This window comes from Aotus nancymaae, unplaced genomic scaffold (assembly GCF_030222135.1).
Source record: "Aotus nancymaae isolate 86718 unplaced genomic scaffold, 86718_ANA_hifiasm-v0.15.2.pri h1tg000067l, whole genome shotgun sequence".
Lineage (NCBI taxonomy): Eukaryota > Metazoa > Chordata > Mammalia > Primates > Aotidae > Aotus > Aotus nancymaae.
This window is the reverse complement of record NW_026988482.1, coordinates 24,273,807-24,293,189: the sequence shown is the minus strand read 5'-3', so window position 1 is coordinate 24,293,189 and position 19,383 is coordinate 24,273,807. Positions and strand designations below refer to the sequence as shown.

The window sequence follows — 19,383 nt, the reverse complement described above, 5'->3', positions numbered from 1 at the left end:
GCCCGGCCAGATTTTTTATGAAAAGAGAATTCTAGATGGGTGCAGTGGCTCGCTCCTGTAATCCCAGCACTTTTCGAGGCCAGGATGGGAGGATTGCTTGAGACCAGGAGTTTGAGACCAGTCTGGGGTCAATATAATGAGACCTCATCTCTATAAAAAGTTAAAACAGTCCCCCTGCTGAAAGACTGAGAGGCACACCCAGGCAGCCAGCTGAGCTCAGAGTGGAGTGGGGTCAAGATGGGTGAGGATGTGCTGACCACCCTGAAGATCCTCATCATTGGTGAGAGTGGGGTGGGCAAGTCCAAACTGCTCTTGAGGTTCACAGATGATACATTTGATCCAGAACTTGCAGCAACAATAAGTGTTGACTTTAAGGTGAAAAAAACTTCCGAGGATGGAAATAAGGCTAAACTTGCAATGTGGGATACTGCTGGTCAATAGAGGTTTAGAACATTAACTCCCAGCTATTACAGAGGTGCACAGGGTGTTATATTAGTTTATGATGTCACAAGAAGAGACACATTTGTTAAACTGGATAATTGGTTAAATAAGTTGGGAAGCATACTGTATAAAAAATGACATAGTAAACATGCTAGTTGGAATTGGAAGCATACTGTACAAGAAATGACATAGTAAACATTTCCTTATCAAATAAAATTGATAAGGAAAATCGGGAAGTCAATAGAAATGAAGGTCTGAAATTTGCACAAAAGCATTCCATGTTATTTATAGATGCAAGTGTAAAAACCTGTGATGGTGTACAACGTGCCTTTGAAGAACTTGTTGATTAGCTGGGCATGGTGGCGTGTGCCTGTAATCCCAGCTACTCAGGAGGCTGAGGCAGGAGAATTGCCTGAACCCAGGAGGCGGAGGTTGCAGTGAGCCGAGATCGCGCCATTGCACTCCAGCCTGGATAACAAGAGCGAAACTCCACCTCAAAAAAAAAAAAAAAAAAAAAAAGAACTCGTTGAAAAGATCATTCAGACCCCTGGACTGTGGGAGAGTGAGAACCAGAATAAACGAGTCAAACTGTCACACAGGGAAGAAAGCCAAGGAGGAGGAACCTGTGGTGGTTATTGTTCTGTGTTATAAACTCTGGGAAATTCCATCTCTTGCATATTTGATCAGATAGTGACATCTTTCTGTATATAAACTCTTTAACTGCTATTTTAGGGACCTTGCAGTTTGCACATAATTGTTTTATATCATAGCAGTAAATATTTGCAAGAAATCCCACTCATCAGCCCCAGGTAAAACGTTATGGTAAACATGCACAGTTTGCAGTCTGCGGTTTTTAATATAGCACAAAATAGGTGTTCCTTTATAAGTACATTCATTTTTATGATTTACATTTATCACGTAATTAAAAAAACCCATCTATCTAGTATATGTTGATACAGTCTGCTTTTGGTATCCTTTTTGCTTCAATACTCCTGTTAATTTCTGAATTACTTGGTACGTAGAACTCCTAGAACCACAGGGAAGAATAGAGGTATCATCAAATGTGGCAAATTTTCTTTCAGGAATAATAAAGAGCATGATTCCACAGATTTTCTAGGATGTTTGAGATTGTTTATATATACATATATATATATTTTTTTTTTAATTACTTTTTTTATTTTATTTTTATTTTTTGGAGACAGAGTTTCGCTCTTGTTACCCAGGCTGGAGTGCAATGGCACAATCTCGGCTCACCGCAACCTCTGCCTCCTGGGTTCAGGCAATTCTCCTGCCTCTGCCTCCTGAGTAGCTGGGATTACAGGCACGCACCACCATGACCAGCTAATTTTTTGTATTTTTAGTAGAGACGGGGTTTCATCATGTTGACCAGGATGGTCTCGATCTCTTGACCTCGTGATCCACCTGCCTTGGCCTCCCAAAGTGCTGGGATTACAGGCGTGAGCCACTGCGCCCGGCCCCAATTTAAAATTTATTTTTTTATTTTTTTTTATTTTTATTATTATTATTATTTTTTTTTTTTTTGAGACAGAGTTTCGCTCTTGTTACCCAGGCTGGAGTGCAATGGCGCGATCTCGGCTCACCGCAACCTCCACCTCCTGGGTTCAGGCAATTCTCCTGCCTCAGTCTCCTGAGTAGCTGGGATTACAGGCATGCGCCACCACGCCCAGCTAATTTTTTGTATTTTTAGTAGAGACGGGGTTTCACCATGTTTACCAGGATGGTCTCGATCTCTTGACCTCGTGATCCACCTGCCTCGGCCTCCCAAAGTGCTGGGATTACAGGCTTGAGCCACCGCACCCGGCTAAAAATTTTTTTTAATAAAGACAGGGTTTCACCATGATGGCCAGGCTGGTCTTGAACTCCTGACCTCAGGTGATCCGCCCGCATTCGCCTCCCAAAGTGCTGACATTACAGGCGTGAGCCACCACGCCCGGCTGAGATTCCTTTTTAGTATTAAGCAAAATTCTCATTGCAGAATGTAGCCCAGGCCAATTTATAACTAAATCTCTATTTGTTCTGATGATGTTTCTAAACAGCATTGGTAGGTTAAAGAAACTTGGTATTTTTAATTTACTTCAATGATTAGCTCAGTTGCTTAATTGGAGTTTTAATCCTGTGATATGTACATTGGATTCATGACTCTGTGCAGAATTTTTAGTTATATGGTGTTTGGCAGAATGACAATAAAGTTTTTGCCCATTTTGGTTTCAAGAGGACATGAATGGTGTGTTTATTCTAACTCCTAGTACTAACCACTTTTAAAACCAACATCTTTTTTTCATAAATGTTGGTAGTGTTTGTCCAGGCACCTCAATTGTAGCTTGTGTAATGTTGATGAATATCTGTATCTTATGGCTTCCATAATGGCTAGTTGATATTCAAAAACCTATTTCTGTGTTTTGAGGGGTAGGGGAAAAAAAGGCATATTGCTTCCAGATTCTGATGCGTGAGGGAAAATGCTGTCACAGTGAAAATCTTGACAATTTACTGTAACAAGTAACCAACAGTTTATCAAAACCAACTAGTACAGACTAATAAGTCTTTTTCACAGTATTCAGTTTTCTCACCTCTTGCTATTGTATATTGTATATTGTATATTTTTTCTTTTTTTTATTTTTATACCCACACCCCTTTTATTCTTTTTTTATGTATATAGGATATTTTTTCACTCATGTGTTATTTAATTTACATTGATCTCCGCTATTTTAACTCCCCAAATAAGTTATTTGTCCTTTAAGGTTGGTTACTATAATACTTAATTTCTGGGCAGTTTGTTCTCTGTATACAATTGCAAATGATAAGCATTTTAGTGAGTGACCACCTTTGCAATATGTTTGTTAATGGATTTACTTCATGTTGGGTTCTTTCTGAAATGCACATCTTCACATATAAAAACCTCACATTCTGCTTGATTTTACACTTCTTAGTCTATGTTACATGTGGTTGAAGGTTTTATACATTCTATATGGTTTTACTAAATATAAAATATTTACTATTAGAAATTTGGAGAAAGAACACTAACACATATACTTGTGACTTGCTCATGTTACATTAAAACTTGAGATTTGTGTATTTATGTAGTCTGTATTGACAAGACTTTTATGTTTGGGGTTTTTTGCTCCTTGAGCTATATAATAATCTGTGTATTGCATTTTTGTCTTGATTTGGTCTAAATTTGAATACATAGGAATTACTTGAATATAACAAAAATGAATTTTGTTTGATAGATTTATATTGTAACCTTTTTCTAGTTCTTAAATAAATATAGCCTGCTTTCCCTAGATGCATTTGTGCAGGAAGTATATACATTTCCCATTACTCTAATAGGCTGAGGAATATTTAATACTATGTTATTCAAATTATATTATGTGGCTTTCATTTTATTATTTTGTTGCAGGCTTAGTATTTTGTAGTAGAGGTTTTTTAAGTGAAACAATTATAATATCTAAAGTCGGGCACTTGTGTAACAGGGTTTTGTTAATTCTTTTCAGAATCATTGAAGCAGTGTTTTGTTTTTTTTTTAAATTATCAAGACGGGGTTTCACCATGTTGGTCAGGCTGGTCTTGAACTCCCGACCTCAGGTGATCCTCCCGCATTGGACTCCAAAGTGCTTGGATTCCAGCGTGAGCCACCACGTCCGGCCTGAAGCAGTCTTAAAGGGTCTTTTGCAGATGGTACAAATTAGAACAATTAGAATATAGTATTTTGAGTTCTAAGAGTACTGAGATTGACCCAAACAAATAAAGAACTATTCAATTAAAAAAAAAAAAAAAGTCAAAACATGGCAGGGCTTGGTGGCTCATGCCTGTAATCCCAGCACTTTGGAAGGCTGAGGCCGGCGGATCACAAGGTCAGGAGTTGCAGACCAGCCTGACCAACATGGTGAAACCTTGTCTCCACTAAAAATACAAAAATTGGCCGGGCGCGGTGGCTCACGCCTATAATCCCAGCACTTTGGGAGGCTGAGGCGGGTGGATCACTAGGTCAAGAGATCGAGACCATCCTGGTCAACAAGGTGAAACCCCGTCTCTACTAAAAAATACAAAAATTAGCTGGGCATGGTGGCACAGGCCTGTAGTCCCAGCTACTCGGGAAGCTGAGGCAGAATTGCTTGAACCCAGGAGATGGAGGTTGCGGTGAGCCAAGATCGCGCCATTGCACTCCAGCCTGGGTAACAAGAGCGAAACTCCGTCTCAAAAAAAACAAAAAACAAAAAACAAAAATTAGCCGGGCATGGTCGAACATGCCTATAATCCCAGCTACTCAGGAGGCTGAGGCAGGAGAATTGCTTGAATTGGAGAGGTAGAGGTTACAGTGAGCTGAAACAGCGCCATTGCACACCAACCTGGGTGACAGAGCAAGACCCTGTCTCCAAAAAAAAAAAAAAAAGTAAAAACATTAATCAAGCATGGTGGTGCATGCCTACATGCCTATAGTCCTAGCTACTCAAGAGGCTGAGGTGGGAGGATTGCTTGAGCCTGGGAAGCAGAGGCAGTAGTGAGCTGAGATCACGCCACTGCACTCTAGCCTGGGTAACAGAGTGAGACCTGTCTCAAAAAAAAATAAATAAAATAAATAAAAGAGAGTATTAAATTGTATTTATAGCAAGCCATTGGTTTGGGCAGAGCTCCTGTACTAGGCCCAAAAGACCAAACTAAAATTGAGTTACTTGTGCTGAAGTGCCATTCTACCAAGCTGAAACTAAACTCCTTACCTAATCTTCCAAGAAATCAGGAGAGAGAACAGCCAAATCTCCAAACAAGCCAATTTTAGACAACATGATAAAGAAATTCCCTCTATTTTAACCTCTACAAAGAAAGTACCTTTGAAAGAACCAATCCACTTTTGTTCACTGTTTCTGCTTTCCTCAGCCCTTTTCTGCCTACACAGCCAAACTCCTCTGCTCAGTTCATTAGAACACTGATTCTATTCTATTTTATTTTATTATTATTTTTTTTGAAACAGAGTTTCGCTCTTGTTACCCAGGCTTAAGTACAATGGTGCGATCTTGGCTCACCGCAACCTCCGCCTCCTGGGTGCAAGCAATTCTCCTGCCTGAGCCTCCTGAGTAGCTGGGACTACAGGTGCGTGCCACCATGCCCAGCTAATTTTTGTATTTTTAATAGAGACAGGGTTTCACCTTGTTGACCAGGATGGTCTCGATCTCTTGACCTAGTGATCCACCCGCCTCGGCCTACCAAAGTGCTGGGATTATAGGCGTGAGCCACAGCGCCCGGCCTATTTTATTATTTTTTGAGACAGAGCCTCACTCTGTTGCCCAAGCTTGAGTGCAGTTGGGCAACCCTGGTTCACTGCAACCTACACCTTCTGGGTTCAAGTGATCCTTGTGCCTCAGCCTCTGAAGTAGCTAGGATTACAGGCATGTGCCACTACACCTGGCTAATTTATGCATTTTTTGGGGAGAGACCATGGGTTTCACCATGTTGGCCAGGCTGGTCTTGAACTTCTGGCCTCAAGTGATCTACCTGCCTCAGCCTCCCAAAGTGTTGGGATTACAGGCGTGAGCCACCATGTCCAGCCTCATTCTAATTTATAGAATGAGGTGTTGCCTGATTCTGGAATCATAATAAAAGCCAGTTAAGATCCTTAAACTGCTGGGCGCGGTGGCTCACGCCTGTAATCCCAGCACTTTGGGAGGCCGAGGCGGGTGGATCACAAGGTCAAGAGATCGAGACCATCCTGGTCAACATGGTGAAACCCCGTCTCTACTAAAAAAAAAATACAAAAAATTAGCTGGGCATGGTGGCGCGTGCCTGTAATCCCCGCTACTCAGGAGGCTGAGGCAGGAGAATTACCTGAACCCAGGAGGCAGAGGTTGCGGTGAGCCGAGATCGTGCCATTGCACTCCAGCCTGGGTAACAAGGGCGAAACTCCGTCTCAAAAAAAAAAAAAACAAAGAAAGATCCTTAAACTAGGCCAGGCGTGGTGGCTCACGCCTGTAATCCCAGCACTTTGGGAGGTGGAGGTGGGAGGATCACCTGAGGTCAGGAGTTTGAGACCAGCCTGACCAACAGGGAGAAACCCCATCTTCACTAAAAATACAAAATTAGCCAGGTGTGGTGGCGCATGCCTGTAATCCTAGCTACTCCAAAGGTTGAGGCAGGAGAATCACTCAAACCCGGGAGGCAGAGGTTATGGTGAGCCAAGACCGAGCCATTGCACTCAGCCTGGGCAACAAGAGTGAGACTCTGTCTCAAAAGAAAAAAAAAAAAAAAATCCTTAAACTCATAGGCCTGCACCTATAGTCTCAGCTACTCAGAAGGCTGAGATGGGAGAGTCACCTGAGCCTAGGAGTCTGAGGCTGTAGTGAGCCACTCCACTGCATTCTGGCCTGGGCAACAGAGAGACTCTATCTCAAAAAAAAGAAAGAAAAAAGAAAAAAAAGAAAAGAGATCCTTGCCAGTCAAGGTGTCTCATGCCTGTAACCCCAGCACTTTTGGGAGGCCAAGATGGGTGGATCAGCTGAGGTCAGGAGTTTGAGACCAGCCTGGCCAACATGGCAAAACCCCATCTCTACTAAAAATACAACAATTAGCCAGGTGTGGAGGTGTGCCTGTAATTCCAGCTACTCGGGAGGCTGAGGCAGGAGAATTGCTTGAACCTGGGAGGCAGAGGTTGCAGTTAGTGGAGATCACACCATTGTACTCTAGCCTGAGCAAGAAGAGCAAAACTCCGTCTTGACAAAAGGAAAAAAAGAGATCCTTAAACTAAGTTTGTTGTGATTTTGGTTTTGACAAGATTGGCAGATTGGATTAACAGACAAGATCCAGCTATATGCTGCCCCCAAGAGGCTCACTTTAAATATAAGGACACTTTCAAGACCAGCCTTGGCCATACCTTGAAATCTAATCTCTACAAAAAATACAAAAATTAGCCAGGTATGGTGGCCTGTGCTTGTAGTCCCAGCTACTCAGGAGGCTGAGGTGGGAGGATAGCTGAGATCATGCCACTGCACTCCAGCCCGGGCAACAGAGCCAGACCTTAGCTCAAAGAATGAATGAATGAATTAATTAATTAATTAACACAAAGAAATTGTAAGAAAAGGGGCCAGGTGCAGTGGCTCACGCCTGTAATCCCAGCACTTTGGGAGGCCAAGGTGGGTGGATCACGAGGTCAGGAGATCGAGACCATCCTGGTCAACATGGTGAAACCCCGTCTCCACTAAAAATACAAAAAATTAGCTGGGTATGGTGGCGCGTGCCTGTAATCCCAGCTACTCAGGAGGCTGAGGCAGGAAAATTGCCTGAACTCAGGAGGCGGAGGTTGCGGTGAGCCAAGATCGCGCCATTGCACTCCAGCCTGGGTAACAAGAGCGAAAACTCCATCTCAAAAAAAAAAGAAAAGAAAAGAAAAAAAAGAAATTGTAAGAAAAAAATAGCTCAGAGCAGTCTGAGCTATCTGGTGTGCAGAGAGACTTCAGTTTGGAACTTCAGTCATGCCCCCTCCCTCAAGCCCATGCCTGGGGGGAGTTGTTTAAGGTTATTTTGGGTCAGGCACAGTGACTCATGCCTGTAATTCCAGTGCTTTGGGAGGTGGAGGCAGGAGGATTGCTTGCGGCCAGGAGTTTGACACCAGCCTGAACAACATCCCGAGACCCTGTCTCTACAAAAATATTAAAGAAAATAAACTTTGCTGGTAGCCTGAGCAGGTAGTCCTATTTACTCAGGAGAAGTACTTGAGCCCAGGAGTTTGAGGCTGCCATGAGCTATGATTAACCACTGCACTCTAACCTAGGTGACAGAAGCAACAACTTGTCTTAGAAAAAAAAAAACAGTCATAGGTAATTCTTGACTAATAGCCTCACCCATTTACTTCATGTTCTTGGAATCTGTGATATAATGAAACAATGGGGCCTGGACGGGGTGGCTCAGGCTTGTAATCCCAGCACTTTGGGAAACTGAGGCAGGAGGATTGCTTGAGTCCAGGAGACTAGCCTAGGCAACATAGTGACACCCTGTCACAATTAAAAAAACAAACAAAGAAAAACAATGTATAACCAATCAACTGGCTTATGTTATTGTAATGTAAGTTAATGGTAACTATGGGTCAAGATGGCCGGGGGAGACCTATGTTAATTCTAGCTAAATAATTATAAGCAGCCGGGCGCAGTGGCTCACGCCTGTAATCCCAACATTTTGGGAGACCGAGGCGGGTGGATCACAAGGTCAAGAGATCGAGACCATCCTGGTCAACATGGTGAAACCCTGTCTCTACTAAAAATACAAAAAATTAGCTGGGCATGGTGGCGCATGCCTGTAATCCCAGCTATTCAGGAGGCTGAGGCAGGAGAATTGCCTGAACCCAGGAGGCGGAGGTTGCGGTGAGCAGAGATCCTGCCCAGCCTGGGTAACAAGAGCAACTATATTATTGGTGTAATTAGAAATCAAGCAGCAACAGGAGGCCGAAGGTAAAGACCATCTGAGAGCACAGTAACACCGGGGAGCACTGCGGGGTGGTTGCGGAGCAGGCAATACTGCTTTGGTCCCATGAATGGCTTCTCAACATGGAGACTACATGAGGGTCTTGTAAAGAGGGCTTGTGCAAAGGACTCTGAGAAGGGAGGCAACCTCTGCTCACAAGATCCAGGAGGGTCTTTGCAGATGGGAGCTGGTAAGGAGGAGAAAAGCCTTGCATGGCAGAGATAACTAGATCGCCTCAGGCTCTGCCTAGGTTCTCTGAATATGGAGTGATTTTAATTGCTCTATGTCCTCAATGCTCAGGAGATAAAAGCTCCTTGATGCATTGGGTGTGGTTAGACCTGGTGGTTCCTTATCCGCTATACTTCTGATACAGCTGCACCCTGATAACAATCGGTGATAAACTCAGAGTACTAGTTTAGCATGTCTTAGAAGGATCTCAAGTGCTGTTAAATGCTCAGAGCACAGGCCAGGCGTGGTGGTTCACGCCTGTAATCCAAGCACTTCGGAGGCCAAGGCGGGAGGATCACCTGAGGTCGGGAGTTCAAGACCAGCCTGACCAACATGGTGAAACCCCATCTTTAATTTAAAAAAAAAAAAAAAGAAAAGAAATGGGTGTCTCGGCCGGCGCAGTGGCTCACGCCTATAATCCCAGCACTTTGAGAAGCCGAGGCGGTGAATCATGAGGTCAAGAGATCAAGACCATCCTGGTCAACATGGTGAAACCCCATCTCTACTAAAAATACAAAAATTAGCTGGTCATGGTGGTGCACACCTGTAGTTCCAGCTACTCGGGAGGCTAAGGCAGGAGAATTGCTTGAACCCAGGAGGCGGAGGTTGCGGTGAGCCGAGGTAGCGCAATTACACTCCAGCCTGGGTAACAAGAGCGAAACTCCATCTCAAAAAGAAAAAGAAATGAGTGTCACTATGTTGCCCAGGCCAGTCATGAACTCCTGTACTCAAGCAATCATCCCACCTTGCCCTTCCTTTTTTTAAATTTATTATTATTATTATTATTTTCTTTTTTTTGAGACGGAGTTTCGCTCTTGTTACCCAGGATGAAGTGCAATGGCACGATCTCAGCTCACCGCAGCCTCCGCCTCCTGGGTTCAGGCAATTCTCCTGCCTCAGCCTCCTGAGTAGCTGGGATTACAGGCACGTGCCACCATGCCCAGCTAATTTTTTGTATTTTTAGTAGAGAAGGGGTTTCACCATGTTGACCAGGATGGTCTGGATCTCTTGACCTCGTGATCCATCCGCCTGGGCCTCCCAAAGTGCTGGGATTATAGGCGTGAGCCACCGCGCCGGGCCGCCCTTCCTAACTGTTGTGATTATAGGTGTGAGTCTCTTTGCCCAGCCTTATTGAAAGCTTTTGGACATGGCTGTAAAACAGAGAGACTCAATGAGGATTTCACACTGAAAAATCAGCCTGCAACAGCTGGGCAGTGGATTGAAGGGAGTGGAGTGAAAGTGGCTGTTTACCAGCAAGTTAAGAGGTGAAACTCATGTGCAGTGAGGGGCTGCACAGGTCTATGTCTGCTGGTGGCTGTGCTCACAGAGATGGAACCTAAGACCAGAGCTTGTCTGTATTGTCCTGATGCCCAGGGGTCCATACTGTAATCCGTGGGATTTGGGAAGACCTCTGCTTCAGCCCAAGCAGGCTTCCTAAAGCGGAAAAATCTCAGGAACACGAAGGGAGCTACTCAGTGAATCATTACCCTGGGTCAAAATGGAGATGGCAATGGCCAGTCCAGGAGTCCAACATTAGAAATTATTTTCCCCTGACAACACCCAAGGAGGAGGCAGGGAATGTTTTCTGTCATGGAAGGTCACCAGGCCTGGAGTGGGAAGGCCCCGTTCCTCTAGGCTATTCCTTGGGCTGGTCTGGAATCATGCACCTGGGCTTGTTTGACCTCATGCCATGAGAGCCCCATGGGCTGTGCAGGACCTGTGTCTCTGGGGGCCCTCAATACAGAGGAGGCACAGGTTACCTGAAGTTGACCATTGCCTGAAGGGTTCTGACCTGTGAGATGGGAGCCAAAGAGAGGCCAGGGTTCCAGTTTTACTCCACACTGCTTCCCTGGTTTGGGGAAATCTCTGGACCTCTCTGTCTCAGCTTTGTCATCTGTAAAACAGGCTTAAGTGACAATCTCTGAGACATTTTTCCACAAATATCTGGAAGAATGGCAATGATAAATATGATGGTAAATTGTGTGTGTGTGGTTTTTGTTTTTTGAGACAGGGTCTCACTTTGTCACCCAGGCTGGAGTGCAGTGCTACAATTTCAAGGTTCATTGTAGCCTTGATCTCCTAGGCTCAAGTGATCCTCCCACCTCAGCCTCCCGAGTAGCTGGGACTACAGGCCCACCCTCCCACACCCTGTTAATTTTTTTTTTTTTTTTTTTTTGAGATGGAGTCTTGCTCTGTCACCAGGCTGGAGTGCAGTGGTGCAATCTCAGCTCACTGCAAACTCCACCTACTGGGTTCAAGCGATTCTTCCACCTCAGCCTCCCGAGTACCTGGGATCACAGGCGTGTGCCACCACACCCGGCTAATTTTTGTATTTTTAGTAGAGACGGGGTTTCACCATGTTGGCCAGGATGGTCTCGATCTCTTGACCTCGTGATCCACCCGCCTCGGCCTCCCAAAGTGCTGGGATTACAGGCGTGAGCCACTGCGCCCGGCTTTTTTTTTTTTTTTTTGAGACAGAGTCTTGCTCTGTTGCTCAGGCTAGAGTACAGTGGCAGGATCTTAGCTCATTGCAACCTCTGCAATGAGGCGAAAGTCTGCCTCAAAATAAATAAATAAATAAATAAATAAACAAAACTAGCAGGATGCGGTGGCTTGTGCGTGTAGTCCTAGCTACTCGGGAGGCTGAGGTTGGATCCCTGGAGCCTGAGAAGTGGAGGCTGCAGTGAGCTGTGATCGGGGCACTGCACTCTAGCCTGGGTGATTGAATAAGACCTGTCTCTAAAACAAACATAAAATCCCAAAGTGGTTGGAAATCAGCAATGGATGAGGCTTCAAAGCACTCCACATCCTTGTCAATCTTTAATTTTGGCCTAATGACTGTGCGGAGGTTCTAAATTGTATTTTCCTTTATAAATGTTAAGTAACTTTTCAATGGGCTTATTGGCTATCTAATTTTGCAAAGCGTGTGTTCAAATCCTCTTTGTTTTCCAATGGCTAATACGTATTTTTCAGGTTAATGTAGGCTAGTCACTGCTGATTTGTGTCGATGGCTTTATGTGCTTTAACAGACTACCGCCCTACGTAGTGAAAGAAACCCAAAGGGAGCCGAAAGGCTTGCAAACAGAAAGGCAAGGCAGCCGCTGGGCGCGGCCCGCGGGTACGCTCTAAGATTTGCGCAGTGATTAGCTGAAGAAGAACTTCCGTGGGAGGAGCGCGGTGACTCACGCCTGTGATTCCTGCACTTTGGGAGGCCTAGGCGGGCGTATCACTTGAGGTCAGAGGTTAGAGACCAGCTGGGCAACATGGTGAAACATAATTTAAAAAAAAATCCGTTTTCACACTACTAAGACATACCTGAAAAAAATTAGCCGAGCATGGTGGCAGGCGCCTGTAATCCCGCTACTAGGGAGGCAGAGGCAGAAGAATTGCTTGAACCCGGGAGACGTAGGTTACACTGAGTAGAGATGGCGCCACTGCACTCTAGCCGGGGCAACAAAGCGAGATTCCGTGTAAAAAAAAATAAAAAGAAAGAAAGAAAGAAAAAAACTTCCGCAGGCACTTCCGATTCCCGGCCCACCGTGAGCTTCGGTGATTGGCTGGACAGGCGGTTCGCGGAGCCTCCCGGGAGTTGTAGTTCTTGATGGTCGGCTGAGGATGCCGGGAAGGGCTGGTGGTCCGAGGCCTGGAGCGGGGGTTGCAGTTAGTCGCGGCTGCTGGCACCATGTCCCGCGTTTTGGTGCCTTGCCATGTGAAAGGCACCGTAGCCCTGCAGGTGGGCGACGTACGGACCTCCCAAGGCCGGCCTGGCGTGCTAGTCATCGATGTCACCTTCCCCAGCGTCGCTCCCTTCGAGGTGAGCAAGCCTGGTGGGCGCTACCGAGGCTCCCGGGCGGGGCCGACCTGGAATCTCGGTCGTTTCCTAGGCATTTAATCTTTTACAGGAAAGCCTCTGCAGCCTTCCTTGCCCTTGCAAATTGGTTAATCATTAATTTGTTTAGTCCTTCAGTTAACACATTTTCCCTAGAATTGATCTTCCTACTCTGTTCTCTGCTGTCTCTTGCCCACGTCCAGGACAGCGCTGGCATGCAGGTGCTGAGAGTGGGCTAGGTGGTGCTAGAAATACCAAATAGTGAACCAAAATAGAAGTTAGGGGTCATTTTGGCCCTGGCCACTGTTGGGGATCGCTAAGAAATGATTTACCCGAAAACCTGCCTCCTTCCCTTTCTTATAGTCCCTGCCAGAGGTCAAGTACCTCATCACCATTCCCCCAATGACTTGAGTTGCCAATCTCCAGTCTCCAGTTGCACCACTTAAGCGTCAGTTGGTAGAGGGACTGGACACTGCATGACTCAACGCAGAGGGCAAAACCTACCTCAGATGGCATGGCATTGAGAGCCCTCTATGTCTGTGCCCCACTTGTCTCTCTGATTTTTTTTTTTTTTTTTTTTTTTGGGACGGAGTTTAACTTTTGTTGCCCGTGCTGGAGTGCAGTGGTGTGATCACTGCAACCTCTGCCTCCTGGGTTCAAGCAGTTCTCCTGTCTCATCCTTCCAAGTAGCTGGGATTATAGGAACCCACCACCATGCCCGGCTAATTTTTTGAATTTTTAGTGGAGATCAGGTTTCACCATGTTGGCCAGGCTGGTCTCGAACTGCTGACCTCAGGTGATCCACCTGCCCCAGCCTCCCAAAGGGGTGCGATTACAGGCTTGAGCCCTATGCCCAGCCCTGGCTCTTTGTCTCATGAGCTTTGTGCTGTAGCGTGTGGTTCTCCCCCAAGCTGTTCCTTACTAGCAGCTGGGAAACTTAATTAAGGAACCCAACTTTAGGCTGGGCGCGGTGGCTCAAGCCTGTAATCCCAGCACTTTGGGAGGCTGAGGTGGGTGGATAACGAGCTCAAGAGATTGAGACCATCCTGGTCAACACGGTGAAACCCCGTCTCTACTAATACAAAAAAAAAAATTAGCTGGGCATGGTGGCACGTGCCTGTAATCCCAGCTACTCAGGAGGCTGAGGCAGGAGAATTGCCTGAACCCAGGAGGCGGAGGTTGCGGTGAGCCGAGATCGCACCATTGCACTCCACCTGGGTAACAAGAGCGAAACTCCGTCTCAAAAAAAAAAAACAAAAAACCACTTTGGAAATCCTGATTTAGTAGATTAAGGTGGAGCCTGGACAATTTATTTGGTAACAAATTTTCTTTTTTTTTTTTCTTTTATATATATATATATATATTTTAAAGACAGGGTTTCACCATGTTGGCCAGGCTGGTCTTGAACGCCTGACCTCAGGTGATCCACCCGCCTCGGCCTCCCAAAGTGCTGAGATTACAGGCGTGAGCCACCACGCCCGGCCTAGTAACAAATTTTCTTGGGTGATTCTGGTGAGTATCCAATGACAAGAACCATTGCAGTAGCCAAGCTGAATCACTGGCTGTTCCGGTGGTACACCAGGTTCTCTCACCCTCTTGTAATTATTTGTATATGCTACTTTTTTTTTTTCTGATTCTTCTGTATATGCTACTTTTATATTGTCTACATTTTTTAAAATGTATTTATTTATTTATTTTGTAGAGATGGGGTTTCACCATATTAGCCAGGCTGGTCTCAAACTCCTGACCTTGAGATCCACTTGTCTCAGCCTCCCAAAGTGCTGCCGCCTCCGCCTCCTGGGTTCAAGCAATTCTCCTGCCTCAGCCTTCCGGGTAGCTGGGACTACAGGCATATGTGAGCACGCCCAGCTAATTTTTTTGTATTTTTAGTAGAGATTGGGTTGCACTATTTTGGTCAGGATGGTCTCAAAGTCCTGACCTCAAATGATCCACCCGCCTCAGCCTCCCAAAGTGCTGGGATTACAGGCGAGAGCCACCGCACCCACCTATGTTATCTACATTTCTTAGTCCACTTGGTGAACTCTCCTTCAGGCCTCATATGCACATTTTCTGCCTCTTTCAGGGTTAGAGCTCTGCCCTCTAGGAGCATCTTGGACATGTGGCAAGATCTGTGGTCATGGTTTGTTTCCATGACCTACTCATTTAGACTGTGAGCACCTTTAGGAAACCAGAATCGGCTGGGCGCTGTGGCTCACACCTGTAATCCTAGCACTTTGGGAGGCCGAGGTGGGTGGATCACCCGAGGTCAGGAGTTCAGGAGTTCACGACCAGCCTGGCCATCATGGTGGAACCCCATCTTTAAAAAAAAATAAAGAAATAAAAATAAATAAAAAGGAAACCAGAATTGTCTTTGGGCCCCAGTGATGCTTGTTGAAATTGTTAATTTACTAGAAGAGTGCGTTCAAAAAGGAAGAGGCAGGTGGATCACCTGAGGTCAGGAGTTTGAGACCATCCTGGCTAACATGGTGAAATCCTGTCTCTACTAAAAACATAAAAAAATTAGCCTGGCATGGTGGCACGTGCCTGTAGTCCCGGCTGCTTGGGAGGCTGAGGCAGGAGAATCACTTGAACCCAGGCAGGGTGGAGGTTGCAGTGAGCTGAGATTGCGCCACTGCACTCTAGCCTGGGCGACAGAGCAAGATTTCCTCTCAAACAAAAAAAAAAAAAAAAAGGGAAGGAAGAGGTGGTGCCTTTGACCTTTGAGCTTTTCAGTCCCTGGGCCTGGGTCTGACTTGTTGCAATGGGTTGTATGTGCTCTAGTTGCAGGAGATCACGTTTAAGAATTACTACACAGCTTTTCTGAGCATCCGTGTCCGTCAGCACACCTCAGCACACACACCGGCCAAGTGGGTGACCTGCCTGCGGGACTATTGTCTGATGCCTGACCCACACAGTGAGGAGGGAGCACAGGAGTATGTATCGCTGTTCAAACATCAGGTCAGCTGGGCCTCAGGATGGCCAGGGCAGCCCAGATGAGGACTTACCACAGGTGGGGGGAATGGGTCAATATACTAAGAGGGAAGAGGGGGCCAGTCTGGCCTGGACTGTGACTGTGAGGCAAGTGCCTTGGAGGGACTGAGGGACTACTGTTCCTTCCTTCCCAAAGGCCTGCGGGGTGGGCAGCATTTTGGCTCATTGTTGGTTGAGAGGCTTCTGGGCAGTGAGCTGGGTCCTCGCTGGGTCCTTGTGTGTGTGTGTCAGATGCTGTGTGACATGGCCAGAGTATCGGAGCTACGCCTGATTCTGCGGCAGCCATCACCACTGTGGCTGTCTTTCACAGTGGAAGAGCTGCAGATCTATCAGCAGGGACCAAAGGTAAGTGACTAGCTCAGCTGCTGGCTGGCCCTTTACCCAGAAGGCTTCTATGACTGGGAAAGCTAGGTGGTGGGGTGGGTAATGGGTAAAGATGGTGAAGGAGGCCTTCATGGAGGTTAGCTTGATGTGAATGCTGGAAGCTCATGATGAGCGGTGAGGCCATGTCCCCATATCCCTTGACCTTTGGGGCTACCAACTACTTTCAGAGCTGGAGCCTTTAGGTGCTAGGAGACGTTTTTATTTTTTATTTTTTTTGAGACAGAGTTTCGCTCTTGTTACCCAGGCTGGAGTGCAATGGCACGATCTCGGCTCACCGCAACCTCCGCCTCCTGGGTTCAGGCAATTCTCCTGCCTCAGCCTCCTGAGTAGCTGAGATTACAGCCACGCGCCACCATGCCCAGCTAATTTTTTGTATTTTTTGTAGAGACAGGGTTTCACCATGTTGACCAGGATGGTCTCGATCTCTTGACCTCGTGATCCACCCACCTTGGCCTCCCAAAGTGCTGGGATTACAGGCGTGAGCCACCGCGCCCGGCTTGGCAGACACTTTTGAGCTTGTGTTTCTGCGGACTCTGTCTGCACAGCAGGAGAACTTAGGTAGTCTGACTGCCCCTTTAGGTTTCTGTGGGTTCCCTAAACAGAGTTTTCCCAGTGTCTGAGGCTCAGGGGCCCTTCTCTCTGCTCCTAGGACCTTGGAATCTAGTCCCAGAGCTGTCTACTTTGTCTCACTCAGGGCAGTTCATCTTTGCTTTGCAGAGCCCCTCCATGACCTTCCCCAAGTGGCTCTCCCACCCAGTGCCCTGTGAGCAACCTGCACTCCTCTGTGAGGTAAGCCCTCACCCTAGGTAAGAACCATGTGTGAATGGCTCTAGTGTCCAGCACAGGCCAGGTGGACCCCTTCCTATAAAATTCTGGGGCTGGGCCTAGGACCCTTGGGTACTATCTTCCTCTTGGGGTGGGATTTGAGGCTTCTCTGGTGTGGCACTGGGCTGCCTACTGAACATCAGGCCCTAACCTCATGTTTCATAAGCCATCCGAGAATGTTACTGGTCTCAGCTGGAGGGCCCCTAGCCCAGGTTGGCCTCTCTGGAGCCCTAAGGGCACCATGGCCACTGACCCCTCCTTCTGGAGCAGGGTCTCCCAGACCCCAGCAGGGTATCCTCCGAGGTGCAGCAGATGTGGGCACTGACAGAGATGATCCGGGCCAGTCACACCTCCGCGAGGATCGGCCGCTTTGATGTAAGTGATCGCTTCCCTCTGCTTGGCTTGCTTTGTCCTGAGCAGATCAGACCTGATGGTCTTTTATATTTCAGGTGGACGGCTGTTATGACCTGAACTTGCTCTCCTACACTTGAATGGTGGTTCCCAGCCAAGATGTTGGCCTTTCTGTGCCCACCCAGACTTGGTTTGGGCCACCAGAGGCTGAAGTGTGTTTCCTGTGCATTCCAAGTATTGCCTGCGTGCCTGTTCTGTCTGGGCCACATTCACAGATTCAAGATTCTTGAGGGCTTACTGTGTTGCTTCAGCATGAGCTCCTGGCAGGGGTGTGCTCTGTCTTCACCTGGCTGCAACTAAATTCTTCCTTCTACCCAAAAACACTCCAGTTAGTTGTACTTACTAAGAACCCCTGAGTGCCCTCTGCTCCTCCTGCCAACGTGCACATTCCTGTCTTCTGCCTGCTCCCTCACCTCAGTGCAGTTGGGCTGGGCTGATCTCCTAGAACCTGCTCCATTTATGGACCTGGAAAGGCATTGCTGCCATGGCACTTGGAACACTTGAGGAAGAAACAGAAACCTTATTTCTTCCTGTGTGTCCCCTAGTGGTTTTCTTTCCCTTTGTGTTATGTCACAGAAAGAAATTTTCCGCCTAAACTCTTCTGCTGCCTGCCTAGGAAGTAAAGCTGAAGATTTGGGCAGCCTGAGTCTCTTGGTTTCTGAGCTGGCTTCTGAATATATGTTAAAATGGGTGTGCCTGTAGGGCCTGGGCAGGTGTCTCTAGCAAAGCCAGAGCCTGAGAATAAGAACTGGGACCTCTCTGCCATCTGATATAGCCCAAAGCACATCCCTATCCTTTCTGCTAGTTGCCCCTTTGCTTTTTTTTTTTTTTTTTTGAGACGGAGTTTTACTCTTGTTGCCCAGGCTGGAGTGCAGTGGTGTAATCTCCGCTCACCACAACTTCTGCTTCCCGGGTTCAAGCGATTCTCTTGCCTCAACCTCCCAAGTAACTGGGATTATAGGCATGTACCATGACGCCTGGCTAATTTTGTATTTTTAGTAGAGATGGGGTTTCTCCATGTTGGTCAGGCTGGTCTAGAACTCCGACCTCCACCTGCCTCAGCCTCCCAAAGTGCTGGTATTACAGGCGTGAGACACTGTGCCTGGCCTGCCCCTTTCCAAGACACATGCTCGGCATGATGAGAGCTCAACCATGGTGGGAAGTGAGTCCAAATAAGGGTTCTCATTGGTGGCTTTTTTGTTTTGTTTTTCTTTTTGTGGAGAATGGGGTCTCACTATATTGCCCAGGCAGGTCTCAAATTCCTGGGCTCAAGCTCTCCTCCCACCTCTGCCTCCCTAAGAGCTGGGATTACACCTGTGAGCCACAGCGCCCGGCCTCATTGGTGCCTTTTAAGAGGCCTAGGTCCTCCATTAACTCAGACCAACGATTAAGTGATGCAGGCTGCTTTTCCTTCATGTGAGAAAATCCTGTGTCTCTCTGATTCTTCCTGGCTTTGCCCCTGGTGGCTGTTATGAAGCAGTACTGGAGTATGTCTTGGACCTGGAAAATTGGACATGTGTGGCGCTCAACAGTTTTCTTGGGGGAGTTCAGTGACCTTTTGGTGGCTACCCTCTGCTCTCACCCATGAGTTCCTGCAAGTGGTGACTTTACCTGCAAGGTTACTTACACAGCCCCACTCAGCTGCTTCTGAAAGGGTGATGGAGCAGTAGTCTTCAGTGTGTGTTTGAGTGAAGAGGACCTTGTGGTAGCAGGGACCATGCTTCATTTGTGGCTGTGTCGGCAGCCCAGATTCTGGTATGCAGCAAGATCAATAAATACTTGTGGAATGCATGACTGCTGGCTGACCGTGT

General features: G+C 46.8%; 2 protein-coding genes across 3 annotated transcripts; both read left to right on the top strand.

The window, feature by feature from the left end:
• Positions 1-237: 237 nt before the first annotated feature.
• Positions 238-1,236, top strand: LOC105727695 (ras-related protein Rab-18-like). The gene is made up of 3 exons (XM_064366787.1): positions 238-429; positions 666-774; positions 959-1,236. The coding sequence occupies exons 1-3, from the start codon at positions 238-240 to the stop codon at positions 1,090-1,092; spliced, it is 435 nt and encodes a 144-aa protein (XP_064222857.1). The 3' UTR covers positions 1,093-1,236.
• Positions 1,237-12,726: 11,490 nt separating this feature from the next.
• On the top strand, positions 12,727-19,363 carry NICN1 (nicolin 1, tubulin polyglutamylase complex subunit). Of its 2 annotated transcripts, XM_012467726.2 has the most exons (6): positions 12,727-12,946; positions 15,743-15,919; positions 16,184-16,297; positions 17,054-17,125; positions 17,432-17,536; positions 17,611-19,363. In XM_012467726.2, the coding sequence occupies exons 1-6, from the start codon at positions 12,815-12,817 to the stop codon at positions 17,650-17,652; spliced, it is 642 nt and encodes a 213-aa protein (XP_012323149.1). In that variant the 5' UTR covers positions 12,727-12,814; the 3' UTR covers positions 17,653-19,363. The 2 variants fall into 2 exon arrangements, with proteins under 2 accessions (XP_012323149.1, XP_064223170.1); XM_064367100.1 differs by lacking the exon at positions 17,432-17,536.
• The last annotated feature ends 20 nt before the right edge of the window (positions 19,364-19,383 follow it).

What these genes read in the sequence shown, in the direction of transcription:
- LOC105727695 (XM_064366787.1), top strand. Translation starts at nt 238, where the DNA reads ATGGGTGAGGATGTGCTGACCACCCTGAAGATCCTCATCATTGGTGAG. An exon ending in AACTTGCAATGTGGGATACT is followed by an intron (nt 430 to 665) that starts GCTGGTCAATAG and finishes AAAATTGATAAG; the next exon opens with GAAAATCGGGAAGTCAATAG. An exon ending in TGGTGTACAACGTGCCTTTG is followed by an intron (nt 775 to 958) that starts AAGAACTTGTTG and finishes AAAAAAAAAAAA; the next exon opens with AAGAACTCGTTGAAAAGATC.
- NICN1 (XM_012467726.2), top strand. Translation starts at nt 12,815, where the DNA reads ATGTCCCGCGTTTTGGTGCCTTGCCATGTGAAAGGCACCGTAGCCCTG. An exon ending in TCTATCAGCAGGGACCAAAG is followed by an intron (nt 16,298 to 17,053) that starts GTAAGTGACTAG and finishes TTTGCTTTGCAG; the next exon opens with AGCCCCTCCATGACCTTCCC. An exon ending in CGAGGATCGGCCGCTTTGAT is followed by an intron (nt 17,537 to 17,610) that starts GTAAGTGATCGC and finishes TTTATATTTCAG; the next exon opens with GTGGACGGCTGTTATGACCT.